The following is a 23154-nucleotide window of genomic DNA, read 5'->3' as shown; positions in this document are numbered from 1 at the left end:
ATTTATGTGCAACACCACATTCACCAATTTTGTTAATTGGTATATGTATTGGCCTGGAGCATCTTATAGGGAATAGGAACATCAAAACATATTAATCATGGCTCTGTGAAGGTAGACACAATTTAGGTAGACAGTTATTACAGGGATTTCTGTGTGCAGGTTCAAATGTGGTAGGCCTATGTTTGATTAATGTTTGAATGAATGAGTGTTTGTTTGTGCGCGCACGCGCGCGTGTGTGTGATTTGAATAATGTGGAAAAAGTTATTTTTGTCATGGTGATTGTGTGAGTTTTCGTTGAGAAGTCTCCGATGTAATCATTCTAATTTTAAATAGATGGCAAAATACTTTTATTCTGAAATGTAAAATGGGGCTGGGCCTGAGAGGGTGGTTGTTCATTTCCGGTCGTGAGCTTCGCCAGTGCATATCGTTAGATATCAGTGCATTCTGACGTAATTATTTTTATATTTAGCTTATTTGAAAAATAAGACAACCGTTGTCTATCTTACCTCGAAATGGCAACAACAATTAGCACGCAACGGGGACAGGTAAGAGTTCATTTTGTTTAAATACAGTCTAATAGCAACATGTTAGCTTGCTCATGCTGCATAATAAACATTTTCCCCAATGAAAACAAACATTGAAAGTTGCGCAGTACATAATTACCAATGTAACAATAGGCATGTGTAGATGTTACACGAAGAAGACAGCTCAAGTGGCGTCTAAACATCACAATGTTTGACGCACAAAGTATCGAAAAGTACAAAATGTAGCTATACGTAACGTTATGCCAGTTCTTAATTTTGTGTTGCCGAAAGGTCGAGTTCTTCATAACAAGTAGGTCGTTTGTGTCAAGAAAGATGCGATGACTATACGTCATCAAATATAATTTCATGCCAGACTTTAAAAAATCAAATTGTGTCCGTGTTGTAACTAACGTTAAACAGACTATGTATTATTTAATTTATTTGAACGTTTTTCTTGAACGTTATTTGATTACAAACATACAGTTTGCGCATTACCATGATGGATAATAGTTGTAGACGTAATATTTTTTGCACGGTATTGTTGGCTACATCGGGCTCGTGATTTAGCAAGCAGTTTAGTATGTAAAGGGAAGTTGACGCATGACGTAATAACGGACACTTCTAGTCAACCTCAGTTGTTTAGGTTTGGTGATATCAATATAGTAAAAGACAACAATAGTAAACTGATATAATAGGAGTGTATTTACAAAGAAACTTGTACCATGTTCAGCAGTACTTTGGTCATCTTTTTTGGAAATGAACTGGAAAAGAGCTTGGACAATAACAAATAGCTACTGTATAAGTAAAGTTTTAGAGAGGTAGGCTATTTTTTAAAATGTCACAATCTATCCTGTTAAACAGTTAATTTGAAAGAATAAACATACATTTGAGTTGCATCAGAAGTCAGACTATTGAGATCCTGACTAGCCTGACTCTCTCGGCTTTCTCGCCCCATATAATACACAATGTGCCAGGAATTTGGGCATCCTATTTGACTCCAGTTTAAATTTTGACAAACAGATCACTGATTTTGTCAGTCATGTTTTTACCAGTTAAGCCACTTTCTCAGTTAAGTTATGCTTTTTTATTTTATCCAGGGGTAATTTTGAAACCGCAATGCCTTTGTAACATCTCGGCTTGATTACTGGATTACGCAGGACTTTTTTCTGATTTCTGATTCTCAAAATTTGCGCCTACATGTGCGGTGTTCCTTGTGTAGTTTTTCAGGGAGAATCTAACATTTGTATTACTTTTCTGACCTCAAGAACCATTGGGCTCTGTAATTTCTAAAAGGAGAACACTGATAATAACTTAAATATAATGTTAACATTTTATTTCAAATGTAACACCAAATTAAAATAAATAAATAAATAATTTAAAATGATTTTTTTATTGCAGTTTTCCACAGGATTTGGTGAAACTATGTGGTGATGGTTGTCAGGCCCTCTGGGGGGATGCTCCCCCTGTAGATTTAAAGGAACACGCCAACTTTTTGGGACTTAAGCTTATTCACCGTATCCCCCTGAGTTAGATAAGTCCATACATACCCTTCTCATCTCCGTGCGTACTGTAAATCTGTCTGAAGCACCCACCGCTAGCCTACAAATACTGGAGGTAAACGGCTCCATCTAGCCTACTGCTCCCAAAAGTGACAAAATAATGCCAACATTTTCCTATTTGCATGTTGTGATTTGTATAGTAGGGTAGGGTTCAATCAATTTTGTATATCATGTTTCAAATATGATACAACAAGCTTAGTTTTGAGGAATGCTTATTTCTCAGTCATCATTGTAGGCCTATTGCATTACATTGTGTTTTGCCCCAACAATACACATTTATGATAGAGCTTTCATCTTAAAATTAAGCATTTAAATATCATCTTACCAAGACATATTAGGCCTACTTGGAGATATAGAGTGACAAATGATATTTAGATGCATTTTATGTAAGAAGTCTGCTATACTGTTATAAAGATCTCAATGATTTACATTTTTGGCCATATAACAACTGCACCAAATTGCTATTTTTGCTCAGTTTGGGCATCTGAATAAATTTGAGATGTTTTTTTCTCCTCCTTATTCTCACTAATATCTCACTAAACTTTTTACTTTTATATTTTGTCTAAAGGTAAAAAAAAAAAAAAAAAAAACTGTTCCGTTAAAAAAAATCTGATATTATTTAATTTAATTTATAGGCTAAAGTAGTAGCAGGTGTGTGGGTCTCCTTCACTCGTTCCATCTTGCTCCTCGTCCATTTTGGTGTTGTTTACAGAGTGCGCGAGCCTCTTTTATGTAGCATACGTAGCATACAGACACGAGTAACATCATTTCCATCAATCGGTTCAGTAACATAGCATGCACGGTCGTAAATGTGTGTGTGTGAGAGAGATGCGCGCTTACAGCGGGAGCAGGTTGTGGTTAGGGGTCGACCGATATGTGATTTTCAGGGCCGATACCGATTATTACAGGTCAAATAGAATGATAACCGATATTTTGAACCGATATATATATATATATATATATAAATTATAGCTATGTCTGGTGTAAAACTGTAAATTAATGTCAAAATTAAGAATAACAAAGGGTTTTGACAAATACTTTCTTTAAATGATTTTAAACATATCTTTGAATCTGAGAACTGTTATTAATAATAATAATAATAATAATAACTTGTAAAAAGTGCAGGGAGCACCCAGCAGCATTCTGTAAACATTTTGTAAAACTTAAAGACTCTATTTTAATTTTTAAATAAATTTTAGTAATCAAAAAGCATTTCTAATGAATTAAAATCAAACTTATTCAATTTATTTACAGTTTAACAAAAATTAAATTTTTAGGGCCTTGTGAAAAACCGAACTTTTATTTTGACGGGTTGCCGGTCAGATCTTTGAGTTTCTGTGTGTTTATGATATGTCGATAACTTTTCTCAGTTGAAGCATTAAAAAGCTCATGAAGTGACTAAGCGGCTCTGGAGATAATGTTTATGCAATCATGTCCTCATATAATGATGCGGCTGAGGCTGAAAACAGCGCAAGCGTCACGCGTGCTCCAGTGTGTGTGGTAAGTTAACTGAAATCACGCATCTCTGCGCCATTCATTTAACGTTAGAGACACGCAGGATTCATATTTAAATAGTCTTTTTGCGGTTTGATTTGTACTGACCTGCTTTTTATTAATTCATCAAAAAGTTGACAAATTCCGTGATATTCCGCTTTATACAGTAAATTCCGTTTTTAGGACTGGATTCCGCGACTCCGTCTGTTCTGCATCGCGGAAATCACAGGGCTCTATTATATTGAGGTATTTAGCAACTTCAGTGTAGTAATCTAGCTATTGCTTCTTCAGCAAAGTCTGCTGCTGCCTTAACTTTGAGAGACAACTGAAGCGTGATCAGTGAAGCGGCTCTAGTCAGCGAGTGCTCTCTCGGTGTGAGAGTGCAACACTTTCAGTGCCTCAGCTTTCCGCGCTGATTGGCCGGACTCGTGACTCCCAACAAATCAGATGTGCGGGGACATTAGTCTAGTCTACAGAGTGGTGAGTTCCGACAAAGGTGGCTGCGTCAGAGCCAAATATAGCGCATTTAATTATTTTATCGGCAAATCGGTTTTGAAAATGGCCGATACCGATAACCATAAAAATGCTTAATATTGGCGCCGATAATCGGCCAGGCCGATAATCGGTCGACCCCTAGTTGTGGTGGTTGGTTGTCTGACTGACTGACAGATGTATTGCTGAAGCAACGGCGCAAACACAAGTTCAGATCAATTCAAGTTCAACGCACATAGGCTACTTCGAAGTGGACTTTCCTTTGGCTTTCCTTTGGCTAAATGTGAACTGTGATGACGTCACACGACGCGTCTGGCCCAAATTCTGCGGCATTTTAAGGTTTTCTTGATTTTGCGTAAAATTCTGTGATCGCGGAATCCTGGAGGGACCCAGTACACCTATTTTAATGTCTCCGCACTGGCTCCCTGTCAAGTATAGGATTGATTAAATTAAAAATTTCGCTTTCGCTACTGCTGGACTGAAACTCTGGAATAACCTTCCTCCCTATATTAGGCATGCCCCATCTCTCACTACTTTTAAATCTTATCTCAAAACATATTTATTCTCCCTGCCTTTAACACTCCTTAGTACATTATGCTTGGTTTCCCTTGCATACTGTTTATTTCTTATTTAGTTTTTTACTTCTTTATCCTCTTGTATACTTTTTATTCTTGTAAAGCACTTTGGTCAAAACATGGCTGTGTTTAAATGTACTCAATAAATAAACAATTGATTTAATTTAGATATTGAAAGTTCTTACGAACCAAAATGTATGTAGTTGTGAAAGAACTGTTGTGCATCTCTTTTTCCAGTGTGTACTGAAGAAGGTTTTGGGCAGTTGTCTCTAACTCTAATATATAAATTGATTTGCATGATGTAATTTTATTTCTGTACATGAATAACATTGATTGCACTGCAGTAGCATTAGTATTAGTAGGCTACAACTGTTTATTTTACTTTTAATGATGTTCATGTCAGAAAATGTGAGACTAAAGTCTTTTCTCATTTTCTAAATGAGATGGATCTCATATGAATGCAAAAAAAGAAAAAAAGAGATATGAGGCACTTTTTTATTTATTTATTTTTATTTTACACTGGCACAATTTGTATTTATTTTTTTGTTGTGAGTTGACCCCTTTAACCCCTTCAACCTGAAGTAAAGACCCCCGTGGAAAAAAGAATCATAATCACATTACTAATCAACCACTGAATGGAACAAAACAAAATATTATATAAAATAGTATCATTTTAAAGCTTAATCTCAGCTTTGATCAACTTTAAACGAGTGCTGAGTAGTCCCTCTAAAACGAAGTGTATCGTGCACAGGTGCCTCCTAGCTGTGAAAAAATTAATCATATTTTTCAAAACTACAACCTTGATCAACTCAAAATTGGTGTCATTTGAAAGCTTAGAGTCTGTTTGAGTTGATCAAGGTTGTAGTTTTGAAAAATATGATTAATTTTGTCACAATGAATGTAGCCTATTTGATTAACTCCTAAGTAGTGCTGAGTTATTTGCTGATAAATATAATTTCTTTTTTTCATAATCTAAATAATAATTATTTTGTACTATTTGCTACAATGTATTATTACAATTAAAATGAGCCCAAAATGAACATAATCTATTGCATTGATCACAAGATATTCCTCATGGAGGAACAATTTTAAAAATGCCCATTAGGGGGCGTCAAGGACTGAACAAAAAGGCTATCTTGGTTCCAAATGCTGTAACTTTTGATAACTTTATGCAATCACCACAAAATTTGATCCAGATGCAGCTCACATATAGAGGGACTTCACCAAAATAAGATTTTTCCTCCTACTTTATTTTCTTCCTGAGTTATTCCATGTCAAATAAGAAAAATATGCAAAATCAAAAAATAGCAGTTTCATAGTATGACAATGTCCAAATGTAATCTAAAGTATATTTTCTATCAAACAATACCTACCTTTTGACTCTCCTTCCTATAGTTTTGGAGTCTTTAGTTTTGTGTATGTCACTCAGAAAACTAGGACTAAACAAAAAGGCTACCTTTGTTCCAAATGCTGTAACTTTTGATAACTTTATGCCATCACTTACTGCAACCGCTTACAAACCATTAAACGCTGTTGTTGGTTATTTAAAATATAACTGATGAACACACGCCTCATTTGGACTCCTTTATTTAATAACGCATTGTAAAACTTCACTGTTTTATGGACACTGCCATGTTTGACAATGTAGCTATGGTTACTGGTGTTAATCATAAAAATAATCGTTACATTTAATCAGGGAAAAAATTATCAGTAGATTAATCGATTGAAAAAATCGTTAGTTTCAGCCCTACTTTGACCTTGTGAACTATGCTTCTAATGGTGTCTCTAGGAACATTTAGTGCTTCACTATCTTTTTGTATCCTGTTCCTTGTTTGTGAAGGGCGATGATATCTTCTCTTAACTTTTTGGACTATTCTTTGGCTTAGCCATATTTCTAACATGCAGTCAGACGTGACACTCAACATACCAGCCAGTTCAGATATTACATGTGTTCTAGCTCAAGCAAACCTGGTGCAACTAATGAAGTTCTTGATTTGTTGCATCAGGTGTGCTTGAGACAACACCTGTTTGGCAGATTTGTGCTGTTTTGAGGGATTCTATTCAGGGGGTTGGATTTGTTCATTGCAAACAGCTGAAAGTCTCAAACTTTGTCAATAAACCTGGGTTGAATAATTTGCAATAAGAAACTGAAACTGTAATAAGACATCACCCACTGATAATGATGAACAGTACACTACAAACTAAAACTGGATGGAGTTTCCTTTGGGGACTTATTAAAAGACCCATTCTTATATGTTAAAAGAAGCAGCAAGGTATATTAGTTTTAAATCCCAAGCCAGGCAACTATAAGGATCCCAAAATTCTAGACAAGTTTAGACCAATTACATTATTAAACAACGATTGCAACAACTTTTGATTCAATTGAACACCTGTTTATTCTCCATTGTTTCCATGATTTGAGTTTGGGGATACATTTGGAAACAGTTTCTTTTTATGCAAAATTCAAACAGTTCAATCTCTTTACCAGGAGGCACATCAACCCGATTTTCCATCAAACGTGGGGTTAAACAGGGTTGCCCTATTCTTCACTTCTCTTTATAATGTCTACTGAAATGCTTTGTCTTTAACCATTCAAATGGCTCCATTAGAAGTACTTGGACAACCAAGTCACTGATTTGAGAGGATCACATAAACGAATGACTTGTAATTGGTAATTTTGTAAATATTGTTTATGTTCTTATTCTGTGTTTAGGTCTACATTGGTGAGTTGCCTCAGGATTTTCTGAGGATCACCCCGACTCAACTGCAACAGCAGGTACAGTTAGACGCCCAGGCAGCCCGACAGCTGCAGTATGGAGGATCTTTGGGGACAGCTGGTCGCCTCAGCATCACTGTAGTACAGGTACCTTTATGTGTTATGTTAATATTAGACAGCAGTAAAGTATTTTACAAGAAAAATTTAATTTTGGGAAATGCAGATACTTTGCTACATTGCAAAGCATAATACCTTATGTTTTTACGTTACTACATATTAGAAAAAAACATGCCATTTTTCATTGTTTTAAAGTTAATTTAAGAGTACTTCTCATTTTCCCTGTCGACTAGCTATTTAATTCAGTTCAGTTCACATTTATTTGTATAGCTTTTCACAATATCGTTTCAGCTTTACAGAAAATGCATGTCTACATTACAATTTAAAGTCATCTGTTATCAGGTGAAGTAATGTATTTCAGAAATGTACATATACACAGAGGTGGAAAGAGTAATAAAATATTCTACTCAAGTAAAAGTACTACTACTTCAATTAAATTTTACTTAAGTACAAGTAACAGTACTGGTCTAAAAATCTACTCAAGTAAAAGTAAAAAGTAGCTCATTTAAAATGTACTCAGAGTAAAAGTTACTGAGTAACTTTTTTAACAGCGGGGGTGGGGGACTATCCCGTGTAGGGTTGTAATGGTATGAGATTTTCACAGTATGATAACGTCTCAGAAGATATCACGGTTTACAGTATTAATCAATTATTAAATAAATAAACTGTATTATTAAATTAAGTATTATTATTATTATTATCATCTGTTAAAATGATAACTGATGATAGTTATCATTTTGATTATCATAACTGATGATAGTTATCCCCCCCCCCCCCCCCCCCCCTGAATGTACTGTTTACATGAACGCAGGTGTCGCTCATCGGTAATCACGCCACCGGCCTCGCGCCGTTCTCCCGCGGCCCTCACTCGTCCTGCTCGCCACAGTAAACATGACTCGCGCCGTTCTCCCGCGGCCCTCACTCGTCCTGCTCGCCACAGTAAACATGACTCGCGCCGTTCTCCCGCGGCCCTCACTCGTCCTGCTCGCCACAGTAAACATGACTCGCGCCGTTCTCCCGCGGCCCTCACTCGTCCTGCTCGCCACAGTAAACATGACTCGCGCCGTTCTCCCGCGGCCCTCACTCGTCCTGCTCGCCACAGTAAACATGATGAATGGCGACTGTAGAACGCAAAAGCCGAATCCTGGACATCATGGGCGATCTCGAAAAACCCAGGCAGACTCATCACGGAGACTCACTAGTAGCCTAGGCTTGTTGTTTAACATCTGCGCTCTGTTACCGGTAGGCGTGGCCTCCTAGGGCAGCGAAGCAATTGCATTCTGGGAGTAGTTGTCTTTCATCCACATAAGCCAAAAATACATTTTCTGGCTTTTCTCAGTCTAGAAAGCTCCAAATTCAAAAATAATTTCACATTTCTTCTACATAAATGACCCCTTTTAAATACACATTCATCTTCCCAGAGGTGAAGTGCCCCTTTAATGAAAACAGGATTTTTTTTTTGCTTGAACAAATGCTTTTATTATAACAAACTTGAAACCATTTGTTTGTTTTGTTTATTAAAATTTCAATAAAACATGTCTAATCAATTAAATTTGATAATTGATAATGAATTAGATTAACAACTTATTTTTAACAGTAATAATTTATTAAAATGTTTAAGAAAAATATTGTCCTGAAATGTATTTTATTCAGAAAATTAATGTTTCTTTTTATGATTTAATCCAAATATATTATCAAAAACGGTTGTAATCAAATGTAAATTTAAAATTGTGTCCTTTTATTTTTGGGGGAAGCGCTGCAAAAACAGATTTACTAAATTAAACCATGGACAAAAAATATATTCCTTTAAATAATGTTTAAATAAAATGTATTATTATTGTTGTTATTATTATTATTTAGAGAAATAGGCTACGTTCTATTGTATGCCTATAATAGTAATATATTTCTTTTAATTTCTCCTAGTAAAACCAAACTTTTATTTTGACGGGTTGTAGTGAAGACCAAAAGTGTAAAAAAGTGTTTCGAAGTGTATTTGACAATGGTTTATCTCAAATAAAATTATGAAAATGCTCATTAGGCGTTCTCTCAAAGCAGCTCTGGAAATGTTCATGTATTCATATCCTCAAATTGTTTGTGAGACTCTGAATGTCACGCGTAGCCTACTTGAGTATGTACAAAGCGGCGCAGCTCAGCAGAACAAATAGGGTTATATTTACATGCAGTATTTTTGTGCTAAGCTTAAATATTCACAGACCATGTCGCGATTGGATTTATTGCACAGTTCTACTTTCCATGTATTCATCCATCCATTATTTTGCGTGTTTTACGTGACATCTGCGTTATGTAAATTTCATTTTCATGACTAGATTACGGGGTTCCCTCTGCATCACGTAAATCGAGACATACCTTTATCTGCAGGAGCAGTGCTTTAAGTGGGCCGGTACGCACCGGTACTCAGTACCGCCACTTCCAAATATAGCTCTTGAGCGTACCGCCACCTCTCCGTGCGCCCAGAACGTGCTTTTAGCGTACCGGTACGCTCATTTGCACATCTGTTTTAATCCTTTGGCTGCGCAGCCGCTTTTCAGAGCTCCCTTCACAATGCACACCTCCTAATTCGTCCCACCGAGAGCAGAGACTACATTAACCATACACCCTTGAGTTTTACAAGTGAAAAGCGCATTCGTCGCTTTTGCCGCTGTCATTGTTAGCTGTACCGTCTGGTTAAACCCCGCCAGCTCTGAACCCCGCGAAGGTCCGTGAAGACTGAAGCTCGTGTAATGACGTAGGGCTAGCTTATTGGTCGCACGTCAGAGGCGCCCGCGCCATTGGATGTGCAGTTGCCGCAGTACAGCCTATTAGCGAGCCAGATGCTCAATGTGTTTTACATAAAAGCTTCATTAAATCAGAAAAAGAAGTTTCCCTGCACATTCACTATATAAAATTCACTGGAGGAAAAAGTTCGCGTTGCCGTCGTCAAATTTGGAAGTCGCTCAAAAGGCTCTTTCGCGGTTGTGGCTTCAGTCGACTTCAGTGAGGCGCGGTGGTTTATGGGATGAGTAGTTCCTTCGCTCGGAAATTAAAATATGTACACAGTCTTGTACCTTCGATTTTATTTGGATTTTCTCTTCGTTTTTTCACTCGAAATGATATGTTGTATGCTTATGAGTTCAGCCGTAGCTGGTTATCCTCAGACATGCTCTAAAACTCTTTAGATAACTTACGGTTTTTCCAAAACATCAATGGGAGAAATGAATGGGAAATTTACTTCCGGCACCGAAGCTCTCTCGGGCTGTGGGCGGGACTGTGATGCTCAGACAATAACATTTAATTTTGTAACAGAATAAAAGTTTTTTTTTTTTTTTTTTTTTTACAAATTTAATTTTACTCTGTTTATTTATGTTTTTACTCAACATTTGTGCAGTTTTTGGAGGACTTATGATATCTTTTAAATTTCTATAAATAAATAAATATTTATTTAAATAGGCTTTTTACACACAAAAAAAAGAGCATTTTATGTCAAATTCACTTTATAAAAGACCCAGATTTCTAACTTTCATTCATGGAGATAACATGGATAATTTTACATAGTTTAATGTAAGATTTTTGGCCATTTTTTGGAAAATGCAGTTTTAAAATAAAATAAAAATCACTTTAACCACTAGATGGCTATAGAGCTTCACTATATGCTATTTGCTATTTGACTAATCAAAATATATATTTTAACAAGTTTTTCCAGTTGGATTCATATCCACATTTTGTACATTTTATTTATGTTCAGTAGCTCTTTCTACTGTAAAAAAAAAAAGGGTAAGGGTATTCTAAGGGTATTTTTTCAATACCATTTTGCACATTTTATTTATGTTCAGTAGCTCTTTCTAGCTAAAGCAAATCCACAAACTAATAAAAGGATTTATTATTTTTTATAAGGTCGTCTATTGACTGCTGTTTATATAAAACTCCTTCAATATAGTTGTTACCTCAGGGGAGGAGGGGAGTCAGCAAAAAATAAATAAATAAATAAATAATAATAGAGTACCGCCACCTCTTTTGGGCCACTTAAAGCACTGTGATGGTGTCCTATATCCTCTTTTTGCAGCCACTTTGCGTCCACATTTTTTGCAAATTGGATATCTATCCTCGAGGACAACCACGCTTTTTTCTACAAAGTATTTTCATACTGGCCATAATTCGCTTGGCGCTTCGGTTTCAGCTTCAGCTGGGTCTGCGTCACCTTTTTTGCGCGTTTGTTCTCCCGCCCTTCAATCAATGCAGTAGTTTCCGGAGTGTGTTTTTTTTCTTTTATTATTTTTTACTCCGTAACGGATATGATTTCAAATGTAGCGAAGTACAATACTTCAAAGAAAACATACTTAAGTAAAAGTAAAAGTACAGATTTTAAAAACTACTTAAAGTAGAAGTACACAAAAAAACTACTCAATTACGTAACGCGAGTAAATGTAATTTGTTACTTTCCACCTCTGCATATACAAATCACGCAGTATTAATTTACGGCAGAAACGATGTGCTTATTAAAGTAATTATTACAAGTTGTGAATATAATTACAATATATAGAAATTTAGCATTGGTGCATGTTGATTCAGAGTCATCTGAAATCCTCAAAGGAGTTGGAGTCATCTCTTCACAGGTGTTGGGGCACCTGAAGTGGGCATTGTTTTAGTTTCTGAGGTAAATATATTTCAGAGATATCCCAGAGTGGCCTAAGCTGATCCCAAGCTAGCGTCCCAAGTGTTTCTGATCTGTTGACTGATTATTTCTTGAGCTGTTATTGACTGGAAAATGAATCCGCATCTAAGTTAAGGTGCGGTCACGTTAGCAAAATATTTCGTCCTTGTGCGAAATACCCGATTGCATGGATTTCTATTGAAATTACAGAATTTTGCCTGCGAAAGTTCGTTAGACAACAGTAAATGTGACTGCACCTTTAGGATTAGGGTATGCAACTTTGCCTTTTTGGCCAGTGTCAATAATTTATGTATAATTCTAGAATAATAAATTTTTTTTAAATCGAGAAAATATGTCTATTTTACCACGTGTATTTTTGTTTTATGCTGCAGGTCTTTCTTGTTAAAGTGACTAACCTGTGTAAAGGTATTAATAATAATAGTATAGTAATAATAACAAGTTATTTATATCGCTCATATTTTCTGTGGTTAATACACTGATTAGGCCTAACATGAGCAATACATTTCAGCCTGTTGCTTTGCTTAATACTGAATTTGTACATGAATGGCTCATTGCGACTTTTTTTGTGTTTGTGCATCTGTGACTTTAGGTGTCCAAAAATAATACAGAATATGTTCAAGGAATTTCAAAAGCCTAGAAGTTATGATATTATCTTATATCAGAATCTTATTTCCACAGGCAAAGCTTGCAAAGAACTATGGTATGACACGCATGGACCCTTACTGCAGGATTCGACTTGGGTATGCTGTCTATGAGACTCCTACTGCCCACAATGGAGCAAAGAACCCTCGCTGGAACAAGGTCATCCAGTGCACTGTCCCACCTGGGGTGGACTCCTTCTATCTGGAAATCTTTGATGAGGTCAGACTGAAATAACCTTTGTGTTACATATAAAACCTTTTCATTTTTGTTGACCATCCCATACTTTTGTCTTACCTCATTCTATCTACTTCATTCCTGTCTCTTTCTAATCTGAGCTATAAATAATAGAAAGCTCTCATCTATTTTTGTACATGGATTACTTCCTTGAAATAAAGCAATCTTAACCCTCATCCTTACCTTGCATCATTTTGACCCGAAACTTTATTGTTTAATAAAAAATGTTTATATTATATATATTTTATATAAAACATTTTTTAATTGAGTGCTCATCAGAGAGGTCCAAGACCCTAGGACTTTTGTTGCACTTGAACCACGAATACACACAAAAAAATTTATGGATTCGACTTGGAGGAATTTTGTGGTTAAAATAAAAAAAAGTAACATCCTTCCCTCACGGGTCAATTTGACCCCCTAAGGAATGGATGAAGTGCGAGGAATGCCTCAGTACACATAGAAGAACCTTCAAAATGCTCATAATTCAAACTAAAAAATGCTAAAACTTTACCAAAAAGTTATTTTATAATGTTTACATGTGTATTTGAATGCATACTGAAGAGAAATGACTCAAGGACCCAGCGGAACAGCTTATTTGCTCCATATAGAGTTATAAGGCCATCTAGTGGCAAGAGCCATAAAATGTCATGTTATATTATTATTTTTCCACAAGAGGTCGGTAAAGACACCCAATATAAGATATTTTGATATGAATTAAAAGGGTTATGCATGAATTTGATATATTTTGAATTTAAGTAGAAAGAATGTGAGGAATGTGCTTAAATTGCTAATTATTTATTACTTATTGATCAAATCTAGTAATTTAAAGGTAAATAAAATTAAAAAATTGCATTAAAATTTGCCTTGCCTCTGGCAAGCACCTAGCCTGGGAAAACCCAGACAACTTCCGGCAAATTTAGATTTGCTCTGAAAGTTAGTCTGGCAAAGAGCTCATTCAAGCTCATTTCCAATCCGTCGAAATCGAGGCACCAATCAGAAACGTTGGGGCGGGCTTTACACGATGACGACAGCGCTGGGATTTTGAAGCAGATTTTGTAGCCTACATTACAAAGATGGATGCCGCCGTTAGGGATGGCCCGATACCATTTTTTTTTCAAACCGATACGAGTACGAGTATTTACATTTGTGTACTTGCCGATACCGCGTACCGATACCGATATTTCTACCGCAAAAGTAATAGGCTCCCAGAAAAGAAGACGACTATTTTAGAACACAGGTTAGAAGACTGTTTTTATTTTCTTCTCTGCTTGTTTTAACAAGTCTAAAAATAAATAAAAATGAGTAAAATAATAAATGTATTAACACACAAACCACTGTTAATTTAACATAAAAGCAAGCAGGCTACTGCGTGCATGGTCTGGCATGACTGAATGCGCGCAAAGTGCGCTCCCTTAATAAATCCTAAAAGCTGACAGTTCATCGCGATCTCACACATCTCTGTTATTATCAATGAAGCTGACTGCACAATCAATCTTTCATAATATCCACACTTTGTTTGTTATAATTAGAGGATTTGCCAGCATACAGAATTCAGCACTGAACAAAAAAGTCCGTTTTGAGCGGTGAGGGGAGTCTATCTTAAATGCTTCTGATTGGCCATTGCGTTCAAGAAATCAACACATATGTCTGTGATTGGCTACATCGCTCAACGCTGTAACCATGTTATGAATAGAAACTCTGGCCTGTAAATCGTTTCTATTTTGTTGTAGTTGTTCTTGTTGCTTTTCTGCAAGAGATGAATAAAAATCTTTTAGTTTTTATGTTTTATTCATAGATATTTCTAGTTTGCGGGAGTCCCGCGAATCGTTTTATTCTCCCGTAACCCGCACACACAGAGTGAGTGCATTACCGCCCGCGCGCGCGCTCGGCCATCAGATCTATGATGCGTCTTCAGATGTTTAATTAGATTGCTGGTGTTAAACGATGTACTTTCTTTCCCTCCTCTCGACACCTTAGCTGAACATAACTCACAGTCTGCCTTGCTGTTGTCATCACCCCTTATCTTGAAATGAGCCCAAACCGCCGACATTATACTTTCCTATGCCTCAGTTCACCTCGACAAAGCACTCGCGGCGGCCAGTTTCGTTTTGCAAAATGTACGTGGTATCGGTGCGTGGTATCGGCGAATTTTTATGAGTACGAGTATATGAGGACAGAATCGGCCCGATCCCCGATGCCAGTATCGGTATCGGGCCATCCCTAGCCGCCGTCGAACATCACTCATTCGAATCAGCTATCGCGTCTGTTTTAAGCGATTTGAACGTTTCCTTTTTGTTAAAAACCGAGCAAAGAACAACACTCGGAGATTCTCCGCCGCTCTGCATACGTCATCTCCTTCATCGCTCTGATTGGTTTTAGGTCTATCCGCGACGTCCGTTGGTGACGCCCCTCTGGAAATGATTTGTCTATGACGCTTTGCCAGACCATAACTCAGTTACAACTGAGAATGGTCTGGTTTTAACCAGGCTAGCAAGCACCACTAAATAGAAAAAATATTATCAAAATGAAATAAAATAACCTTTTTGAAAAAAAAAAAAAAAAAAAAAAGTTATGTTATGTTATATGCTATCAAGATATGTTACAAAGTGTGAGGGAAGGATGAAGGTTAATTAGTGTTATCAAAAAAAATTATATTTAATATTTAATTTTGGTAACGAAAACTATGACAAAATATTTGTTGAATACCTTTTTTACACGGCACCGGCATCATTAAACAATAACTGTGACTAAAGCAACATTCAGTATTGTTGACAAGAATTGATTAATATGTAGTTTAAATAAAAACTTGACTAAAATCTTTATTTCTAACAAAAAAGACGATAAAGTAATTTAGACTTTTACAATAGTACAATACAAATATCCTGTTGGAGCAGCAATTTACTTTCCTTTGTTTTATATCAGCACAGTGGGTTTGCCTTTCAAGTAGGCTATTTCAAAACAGTGTTCATTTTTCATTTTTAATCTTAGTTTTAGGTGACTAAGGTCAAATAGGATGTATAAGTAGCTTTTAGAAACGTAATGTTTAGAAAAAACATTACTGCTGTGCATCTTGAGACAAAACAATGTCACTGACCTATTTTAAGATAAGTCAGTGCAAGTTGCTTTTAGTCTGGGACTAGGCTAAAAATACCCTGCAGATACCCTGCTTTAGAAAGCCGTTTGTCTGCTGTCTATTACATCACTCACAAATATCAACAGACAAACAAACACAACTTTTTTTTTAAAAATCATGAAATTTTAATTCTGAAAACCTAAATGTAATTCTGGCAGTAACCTCTCCTAACTGATGGTTGTTGTGTGTTGGTGGACAGAGGGCATTTTCCATGGATGATCGCATCGCATGGACACACGTGACTATCCCAGAGGGCCTGCGTGAGGGCACCGTAGTGGATGAGTGGTACAGTTTGAGCGGAAGACAGGGTGATGACAAAGAGGGCATGATTAATCTTGTCATGTCTTTTGCAGTAAGTCCTAAAAAATACTGAAAATTATGGCATAACCAGGTGTTATTGCAAACTAAAGATAAAAGCTGTTGCTTAATGTTGATGTTAAGTTGTAAACCAATTTGATTGCGATTGCTATATGTTCTCTTGGCTGTAAATGTGTCATTTTGTATTTTTGCTCAAATTACTTGTAACCTGTTCAAATTTCCTGGTCAGGACATGCTCTAAATTTCACACATGCGCTATCAATCGTGAAAAATTGTAAGAACAGTAGCTCTCTCAGGGAAAGAACTTGTCAACTTTTGCTGAATCTTTTTTTCTTTTCTTTTCTTCTTTTCCAAGTCAATACCAGCGGGAATGATGATGCAGCCGCAACCTGTGGTTCTGATGCCTACAGTTTATCAGCAAGGGATTGGATATGTGCCCATAGCAGGTGTGTTTAACAATCTATAATCATAACTAGAGATGCACAAAGCGATCAGGCAATATTCATTTTAAAACTGTAATCGAACATTGGCCGATTGCGCTTAAATTCAGGGTCTGTATGATAGAGCTGCACGATTATTTGTTAAAAGATCACAATCTCGATTTCAATACCCATGTGATCTTATTCCTGAATGACAATGATTCGGCTATGTCTATTAGACCTTTGACAAGTACGATCACACTGGAACATATAAATGTGTTCGCATTGCTGCTGAGCCAGAGAGAGCGGTTGTCATGTTTAGGTATGAAGCAACTTCACAAACAGTCTTTTCAACCTCACAGTAACATTATTTCTATGTTACAAAATATTCAAATTATCACAGAGGTACTGGGATAGAAGTTTATTGTTCGGTTATAAACACTGATGTCCACGGTAGTAATTAAAATAGAGCAAATCACCTTTTGAAAGTAACTTGGCGCATCAAATAACGATTGCATCGATTACATTGTTAAACCACTAGGTGATGACAAGTGAGTCATTCCTTATAACCAATGTTTGTAAAAAAAAAAAAAAAAACAGAATTCATTCAAATTATTAAACATATTTGAATAGACTGCAGCAAAAGTTATTTTGGTTAGTTGTCTATTCAGAATTGTGGGAGAATCGTGATCTCTATTTGCAGTGGCGCAGTTCCCGGGGGGACAGGGAGACACTTTGAAAATTCCCCCCTTTACTTAATTCTATACTTATGCCTTTTCCTTTTGTCGACACAAAGTTAAATGAAAGTTTACAGTCGTCACATTTCTGCTTCCAGAACTTGCTTCCAGACTGAAAGAAGATCAAAGGGTTTAACATTTAAGCGTGAAAAGGCAGCTTAATTTCCTGGATTTTTTCAGATATCCGAAAAGAAGGAAGTGTAACGATGATAATATATTTATGATCTTCTTAAAACTATTTCAGTATTGTTTAATAATTATTTTATTAAATATGCTAATTATTTACAATATATAAATATGGTATGGACTCTCTAATGAGACTAGCTGACTAAACCTACAGTGAGTCGGCACGGAATAGTCGGTTAATATTGTTTCCCTTTAAACTTTTCCAATATCTTATTTACATCGCCTTACACAATTTACTTATTTATACAATGACTAAAATACTGACAATGAGAAGGTTCATTTTAAACAATATCATGGATGGATTATCTCGGCAAAGGAGAAGTGCTCACTAACACAGATTTAGGCAGATTTGTGAACAATATTTGAGAGAAATAGGCTTTTTGTGTACATAGAACAAGTCTTAGATCTTTGAGTTCAGCTTATGAAAAATGGGGGCAAAAACAAAAGTGTTGCGTTTATCATTTTGTTCAGTGTATAAAGCTTACTGTATCATATGATACGTAAATCATAAATGTGCAAAAGTCTCTAAATTATCAGTAAAAAGTTATCAACTTTGCTGAGGAACCTGTTGTACACAATCTTCTACATGCCTTCTGTCGCCTGATTGAGTTTATACTTGTTTATCGGGTAAAAGGCCGTTTTGTATAGTTCACCCCGTCCACCTTGTCTTTTGGCTGTGAAGTCCTGATTTTTATAAAGTAAATGTAAGAATAACTTACATTGTTAGTAATATTTCAAGATAAACACTTACTAGATTGAAGTAAAACTTAGGTTTACCTGATTATCCATCTTTTTTATTATAAATGTGAGATGTTAGAATGCGAGTATCAAATACGATCCATCAGACTTTTGAGGAATATGTGTTTGTTCATCTCTCAATCATCATTGTATTGTATTACATAATATGTTCTGAAATTACAGAGTTTTGATCATAAAACTAAGCATTTAAATATCATCTAATACATATTATTGGCAGATATCGAGTGACAACTGATATTTAAATGCATTTGGAGTAAAAAGTCTGCTGTACTGTGTTTTTTCCTCCTCGAGTACGAGATCCATATTCTCACTACACCATACTATCTGAGCCATAAAAGCCTAATGTTTCAAATATGATGCAAAACATAAAGCATGTGTCATTTTTTTCTAACTATTATTTCATATGTCAGGGATATAGTAATAAAGGAAGCCTATTCTGTTTTAAATAGCAGGACTCCCTTTTTATTAAAAAAAAACCCAACAACATCAAATCATAATCCCCAAAATGGTTTCCTGTGCACATTTAAATACTTCTTTCAATTATAAAAAAATAAAACAAAAAATTATCTTTTTGTCCTAATTTCCTAGGTGTCCCTGGTATGTACAACCAAGGTGTGGTACCAATGGGAATGCCAGCTGTGCCTCCTGTTGCACCACAGAGCCCCATTTGCAGTGAAGAAGACCTTAAAGCCCTTCAGGATATGTTTCCCAACCTGGACAAGGAAGTGATTCGCACTGTTTTGGAGGCCCAACAGGGCAACAAGGATGCTGCCATAAACTCCTTGCTACAGATGGCAGAGGAGCTTTAACTGAAGAACTGCCACTCACAGCTTAAATATTCAACTGTACCAACAATGTAAAACTTTATACCAAAAATACCTTGTAAAAATGCACACTGAAGTCTATCAACCCTTAATAGTAGCAAGTAAATCTAACAACTTGTAATTGTTTTTGCTAAATCAGCATTCAGAATGAATGTTTCTGGAATGTTATAGAGAATGTAGGATAATTTTGCAAAAGAGTATCGTGTCGCATGTCCACTGAGGGCAGTATACCATATCTGTATTGTAGTGATCCCATGTTTTAAAGATGTTTGATATTATGCTTTTATCTGTATGAATTTAGTTACATATATGTACATGAATATAATTTATTTTGAAGATTATTAAAGAGATATCAGAGTATGTCATTTTGATGGGTCTTTTGTATGTGCACAAACCACTTTATGACAATTACCAGAACAGGTCTCTGAGAGCATCTGTTACGCTAAGTGTAAAATGGCAAATATCTGCACAGTATATAAGAAGTACGTTGCCTGTCATTGCACAGCACACAAGACATTTGCAGGACCTTTCAAATTATGATAGTGTTTTTGTGGACACAAAAGGATAAACATTGCATACTATAAATTGTGTATACTATACACTCACCTAAAGGATTATTAGGAACACCATACTAATACTGTGTTTGACCCCCTTTTGCCTTCAGAACTGCCTTAATTCTACGTGGCATTGATTCAACAAGGTGCTGAAAGCATTCTTTAGAAATGTTGGCCCATATTGATAGGATGGCATCTTGCAGTTGATGGAGATTTGTGGGATGCACATCCAGGGCACGAAGCTCCCGTTCCACCACATCCCAAAGATGCTCTATTGGGTTGAGATCTGGTGACTGTGGTGGCCATTTTAGTACAGGGAACTCATTGTCATGTTCAAGAAACTGAAGTTTGAAACTTTGAAATGATTCGAGCTTTGTGACATGGTGCATTATCCTGCTGGAAGTAGCCATCAGAGGATGGGTACATGGTGGCCATAAAGGGATGGACATGGTCAGAAACAATGCTCAGGTAGGCCGTGGCATTTAAATGATGCCCAATTGGCACTAAGGGGCCTAAAGTGTGACAAGAAAACATCCCCCACACCATTACACCACCACCACCAGCCTGCACAGTGGTAACAAGGCATGATGGATCTCATTCTGTTTACGCCAAATTCTGACTCTAACATCTGAATGTCTCAACAGAAATCGAGACTCATCAGACCAGGCAACATTTTTCCAGTCTTCAACTGTCCAATTTTGGTAAGCTCTTGCAAATTGTAGCCTCTTTTTCCTATATTTGTAGTGGAGATGAGTGGTACCCGGTGGGGTCTTCTGCTGTTGTAGCCCATCCGCCTCAAGGTTGTGCGTGTTGTGGCTTCACAAATGCTTTGCTGCATACCTCGGTTGTAACGAGTGGTTATTTCAGTCAATGTTGCTCTTCTATCAGCTTGAATCAGTCGGCCCATTCTCCTCTGACCTCTAGCATCAACAAGGCATTTTCGCCCACAGGACTGCCGCATACTGGATGTTTTTCCCTTTTCACACCATTCTTTGTAAACCCTAGAAATGGTTGTGCGTGAAAATCCCAGTAACTGAGCAGATTGTGAAATACTCAGACCGGCCCGTCTGGCACCAACAACCATGCCACGCTCAAAATAGCTTAAATCACCTTTCTTTCCCATTCTGACATTCAGTTTGGAGTTCAGGAGATTGTCTTGACCAGGACCACACCCCTAAATGCATTGAAGCAACTGCCATGTGATTGGTTGATTAGATAATTGCATTAATGAGAAATTGAACCGGTGTTCCTAATAATCCTTTAGGTGAGTGTATATATTATAAATGTTGGATCTGTGACAAATTGCTGTTCTTTTATTGTAAGTTGCTTTGTATAATGTTTGATGACCTCACATGGGACTACAAATGTAAAATAGCCAGGGGGCTAATTTTGGCATATGTACATTGCTGAAAAACTATGTTCATTCATATGCATTGTCCCTTTTAAATAAATAAATAAATAAATAAATATAAAAGCATTGTACAATGCAAATTAAAAGGCTATACTTGCCATACCACTAACTTAACATGGATTTAACTTCTAATTCAAATATATAAGATCATGAGCAATGGTCATTGGTTGCCCACAAATATAATAATTTTGCATCCAAAATCAATACGATGCGAATCCATAATCTTTCCACCATGCCATTCACAGATTTATTTCTATATGCAGAATTTTGAGACCATTGTAATTTTCCAGAAAAATGAAAATGTGCAAGAAAACTTCAATTTGCATTAGTTTATTAAGAGCTACTAGACAAGAAACAAAAGAGCTGTCATTCTCATGACACCATAGAGTTAATAATCACAAACATTTAAAAAGTGCAGATTCATCCCATAAGATACATTTGAAATGGCTCTATTGGATGTTGTTAGAAAAGCAGGTTCACAATCTCCTCCGACGTCTCTTTAAGGAAGAAGATTGACCAGGGCAATCGCTGGCCTTGCAGCCACAAGAATCAATGTGAATGTATGAGTGGTTGATGTTTGACCCATCTGCGCAAGTCAGAGTCACTTCCTTTTTGGTGGTTGTCATTTCTTGACAGCACGAGCATGAATGCACAAGAGAGTTCGCTTCCACTGAATATCTGTTTTAACATACAATGAAGAGATGGTTTCTGTTGTTAATTACCAGCACAGACAGTATAATTTTGTCTCCATAGTATGGAAGCTTGTTACTGCCATGGATTAAAAAAAATAAAATATAATTGCGCCTTTTTATCTTACAATTCAGACTTTTTTTGCAATTCCGAGTTTGTCTTAATTCTCAGAATTGCAATGTACAAACTCACAAAAATGTCAAATGTCAGATATGAACACCACGGCAAGAAAAGAAAAGTCAGAATTGTGAAATAAAAAGTCACAATTACCTTTTTCAAAATGTTTCTTCTGTGGCAGAAACAAGCTTCCATACTATGTGGAGCAGTGGCATGGCACAAAAAGTACATATATTTAGAAATGAAGGATTCTGATTTTGATACTCACATTGATGAGGTACCACACAAGCCTGCACAAGAAGTAATTTCCACAGGTGTGCTGCTTATACAGCCATTGCTGACCAAGAAGGTGCTGTTCTTCTGGACATTACATTTGCTCTCCAGTGTACCTAAAATAAATGAGAAACACATTAAGCAAGTGTTACAAAATATACTTCTACATCTTGTATGTCCTGGAAAATTTTAAAAAGCACTATTTTCTTCTCTCTCAAAATATTATTTTGCTCCCAAAAACAACCAGATGTATATATGAGTGGCATTAACTGTCAATTTCATAAATCACAAATCATGATTCAAATGGTGCATACATGTTTCTAAGAGTGAGAATTGATTCTCATTACACATGCAATTGTTAAATAATTTCCCATAATAAATTGTCTCAGCTGAGACTCACATGTTTTACAGCAGCCATCTGCGTCTGTTGTCTCTGTTCCCTGTAGAAAATGAAAAAGCATTGATCATTACAAAGACTTAATTTTAACATATAAATACCAATAGTTCAATCAAAATAGTGTCCTGTGAAAGCCACTTACAGGGATACAATCTTCAGCATTAAAGGCAGGACAAGCAGTCTTAATCTCAACTGCCAATGAGTTACCGTCGATTCGTTCACACATGTATGTCACACATTTGTCATTAGTTGGTTGCCATATCTCGTTAACCTGTTCGTGAAGAAATATATAGATTATAGACATATTAAAAGGT

The 23154-nt window shown here is 36.3% G+C and overlaps 2 protein-coding genes across 2 annotated transcripts in view; one reads left to right on the top strand and one right to left on the bottom strand.

The window, feature by feature from the left end:
• Positions 1-386: 386 nt before the first annotated feature.
• On the top strand, positions 387-19758 carry tollip (toll interacting protein). The gene is made up of 6 exons (XM_056247155.1): positions 387-545; positions 7358-7507; positions 12825-13007; positions 16355-16507; positions 16829-16919; positions 19163-19758. Exons 1-6 carry the CDS (start codon positions 513-515, stop codon positions 19381-19383), a joined length of 831 nt encoding a protein of 276 aa, XP_056103130.1. The 5' UTR covers positions 387-512; the 3' UTR covers positions 19384-19758.
• A 1919-nt stretch (positions 19759-21677) lies between these two features.
• The window catches only part of LOC130082243 (mucin-2), a 28287-nt gene continuing 26810 nt past the window's right edge, over positions 21678-23154 (bottom strand). The window contains exons 37-40 of the mRNA XM_056247011.1: positions 22983-23111; positions 22844-22883; positions 22439-22559; positions 21678-22041 (exon numbers count right to left, since the gene is read on the bottom strand). Of these exons, the coding sequence (XP_056102986.1) occupies positions 21840-22041; positions 22439-22559; positions 22844-22883; positions 22983-23111 (492 nt within the window). The 3' untranslated portion in view covers positions 21678-21839. The remainder of the gene's footprint in view (positions 22042-22438; positions 22560-22843; positions 22884-22982; positions 23112-23154) is intronic.

This window comes from Rhinichthys klamathensis, unplaced genomic scaffold (assembly GCF_029890125.1).
Source record: "Rhinichthys klamathensis goyatoka isolate OS25496 unplaced genomic scaffold, OSU_Roscu_1.1 h1tg000042l_1, whole genome shotgun sequence".
In the NCBI taxonomy this organism is placed as follows: domain Eukaryota; kingdom Metazoa; phylum Chordata; class Actinopteri; order Cypriniformes; family Leuciscidae; genus Rhinichthys; species Rhinichthys klamathensis.
The sequence above is the reverse complement of the archived record's forward strand: the minus strand, read 5'-3'. Positions and strand labels throughout refer to the sequence as shown.

What these genes read in the sequence shown, in the direction of transcription:
- tollip (XM_056247155.1), top strand. Translation starts at nt 513, where the DNA reads ATGGCAACAACAATTAGCACGCAACGGGGACAG. An exon ending in TTAGCACGCAACGGGGACAG is followed by an intron (nt 546 to 7,357) that starts GTAAGAGTTCAT and finishes TTCTGTGTTTAG; the next exon opens with GTCTACATTGGTGAGTTGCC. An exon ending in ATCTGGAAATCTTTGATGAG is followed by an intron (nt 13,008 to 16,354) that starts GTCAGACTGAAA and finishes GTTGGTGGACAG; the next exon opens with AGGGCATTTTCCATGGATGA.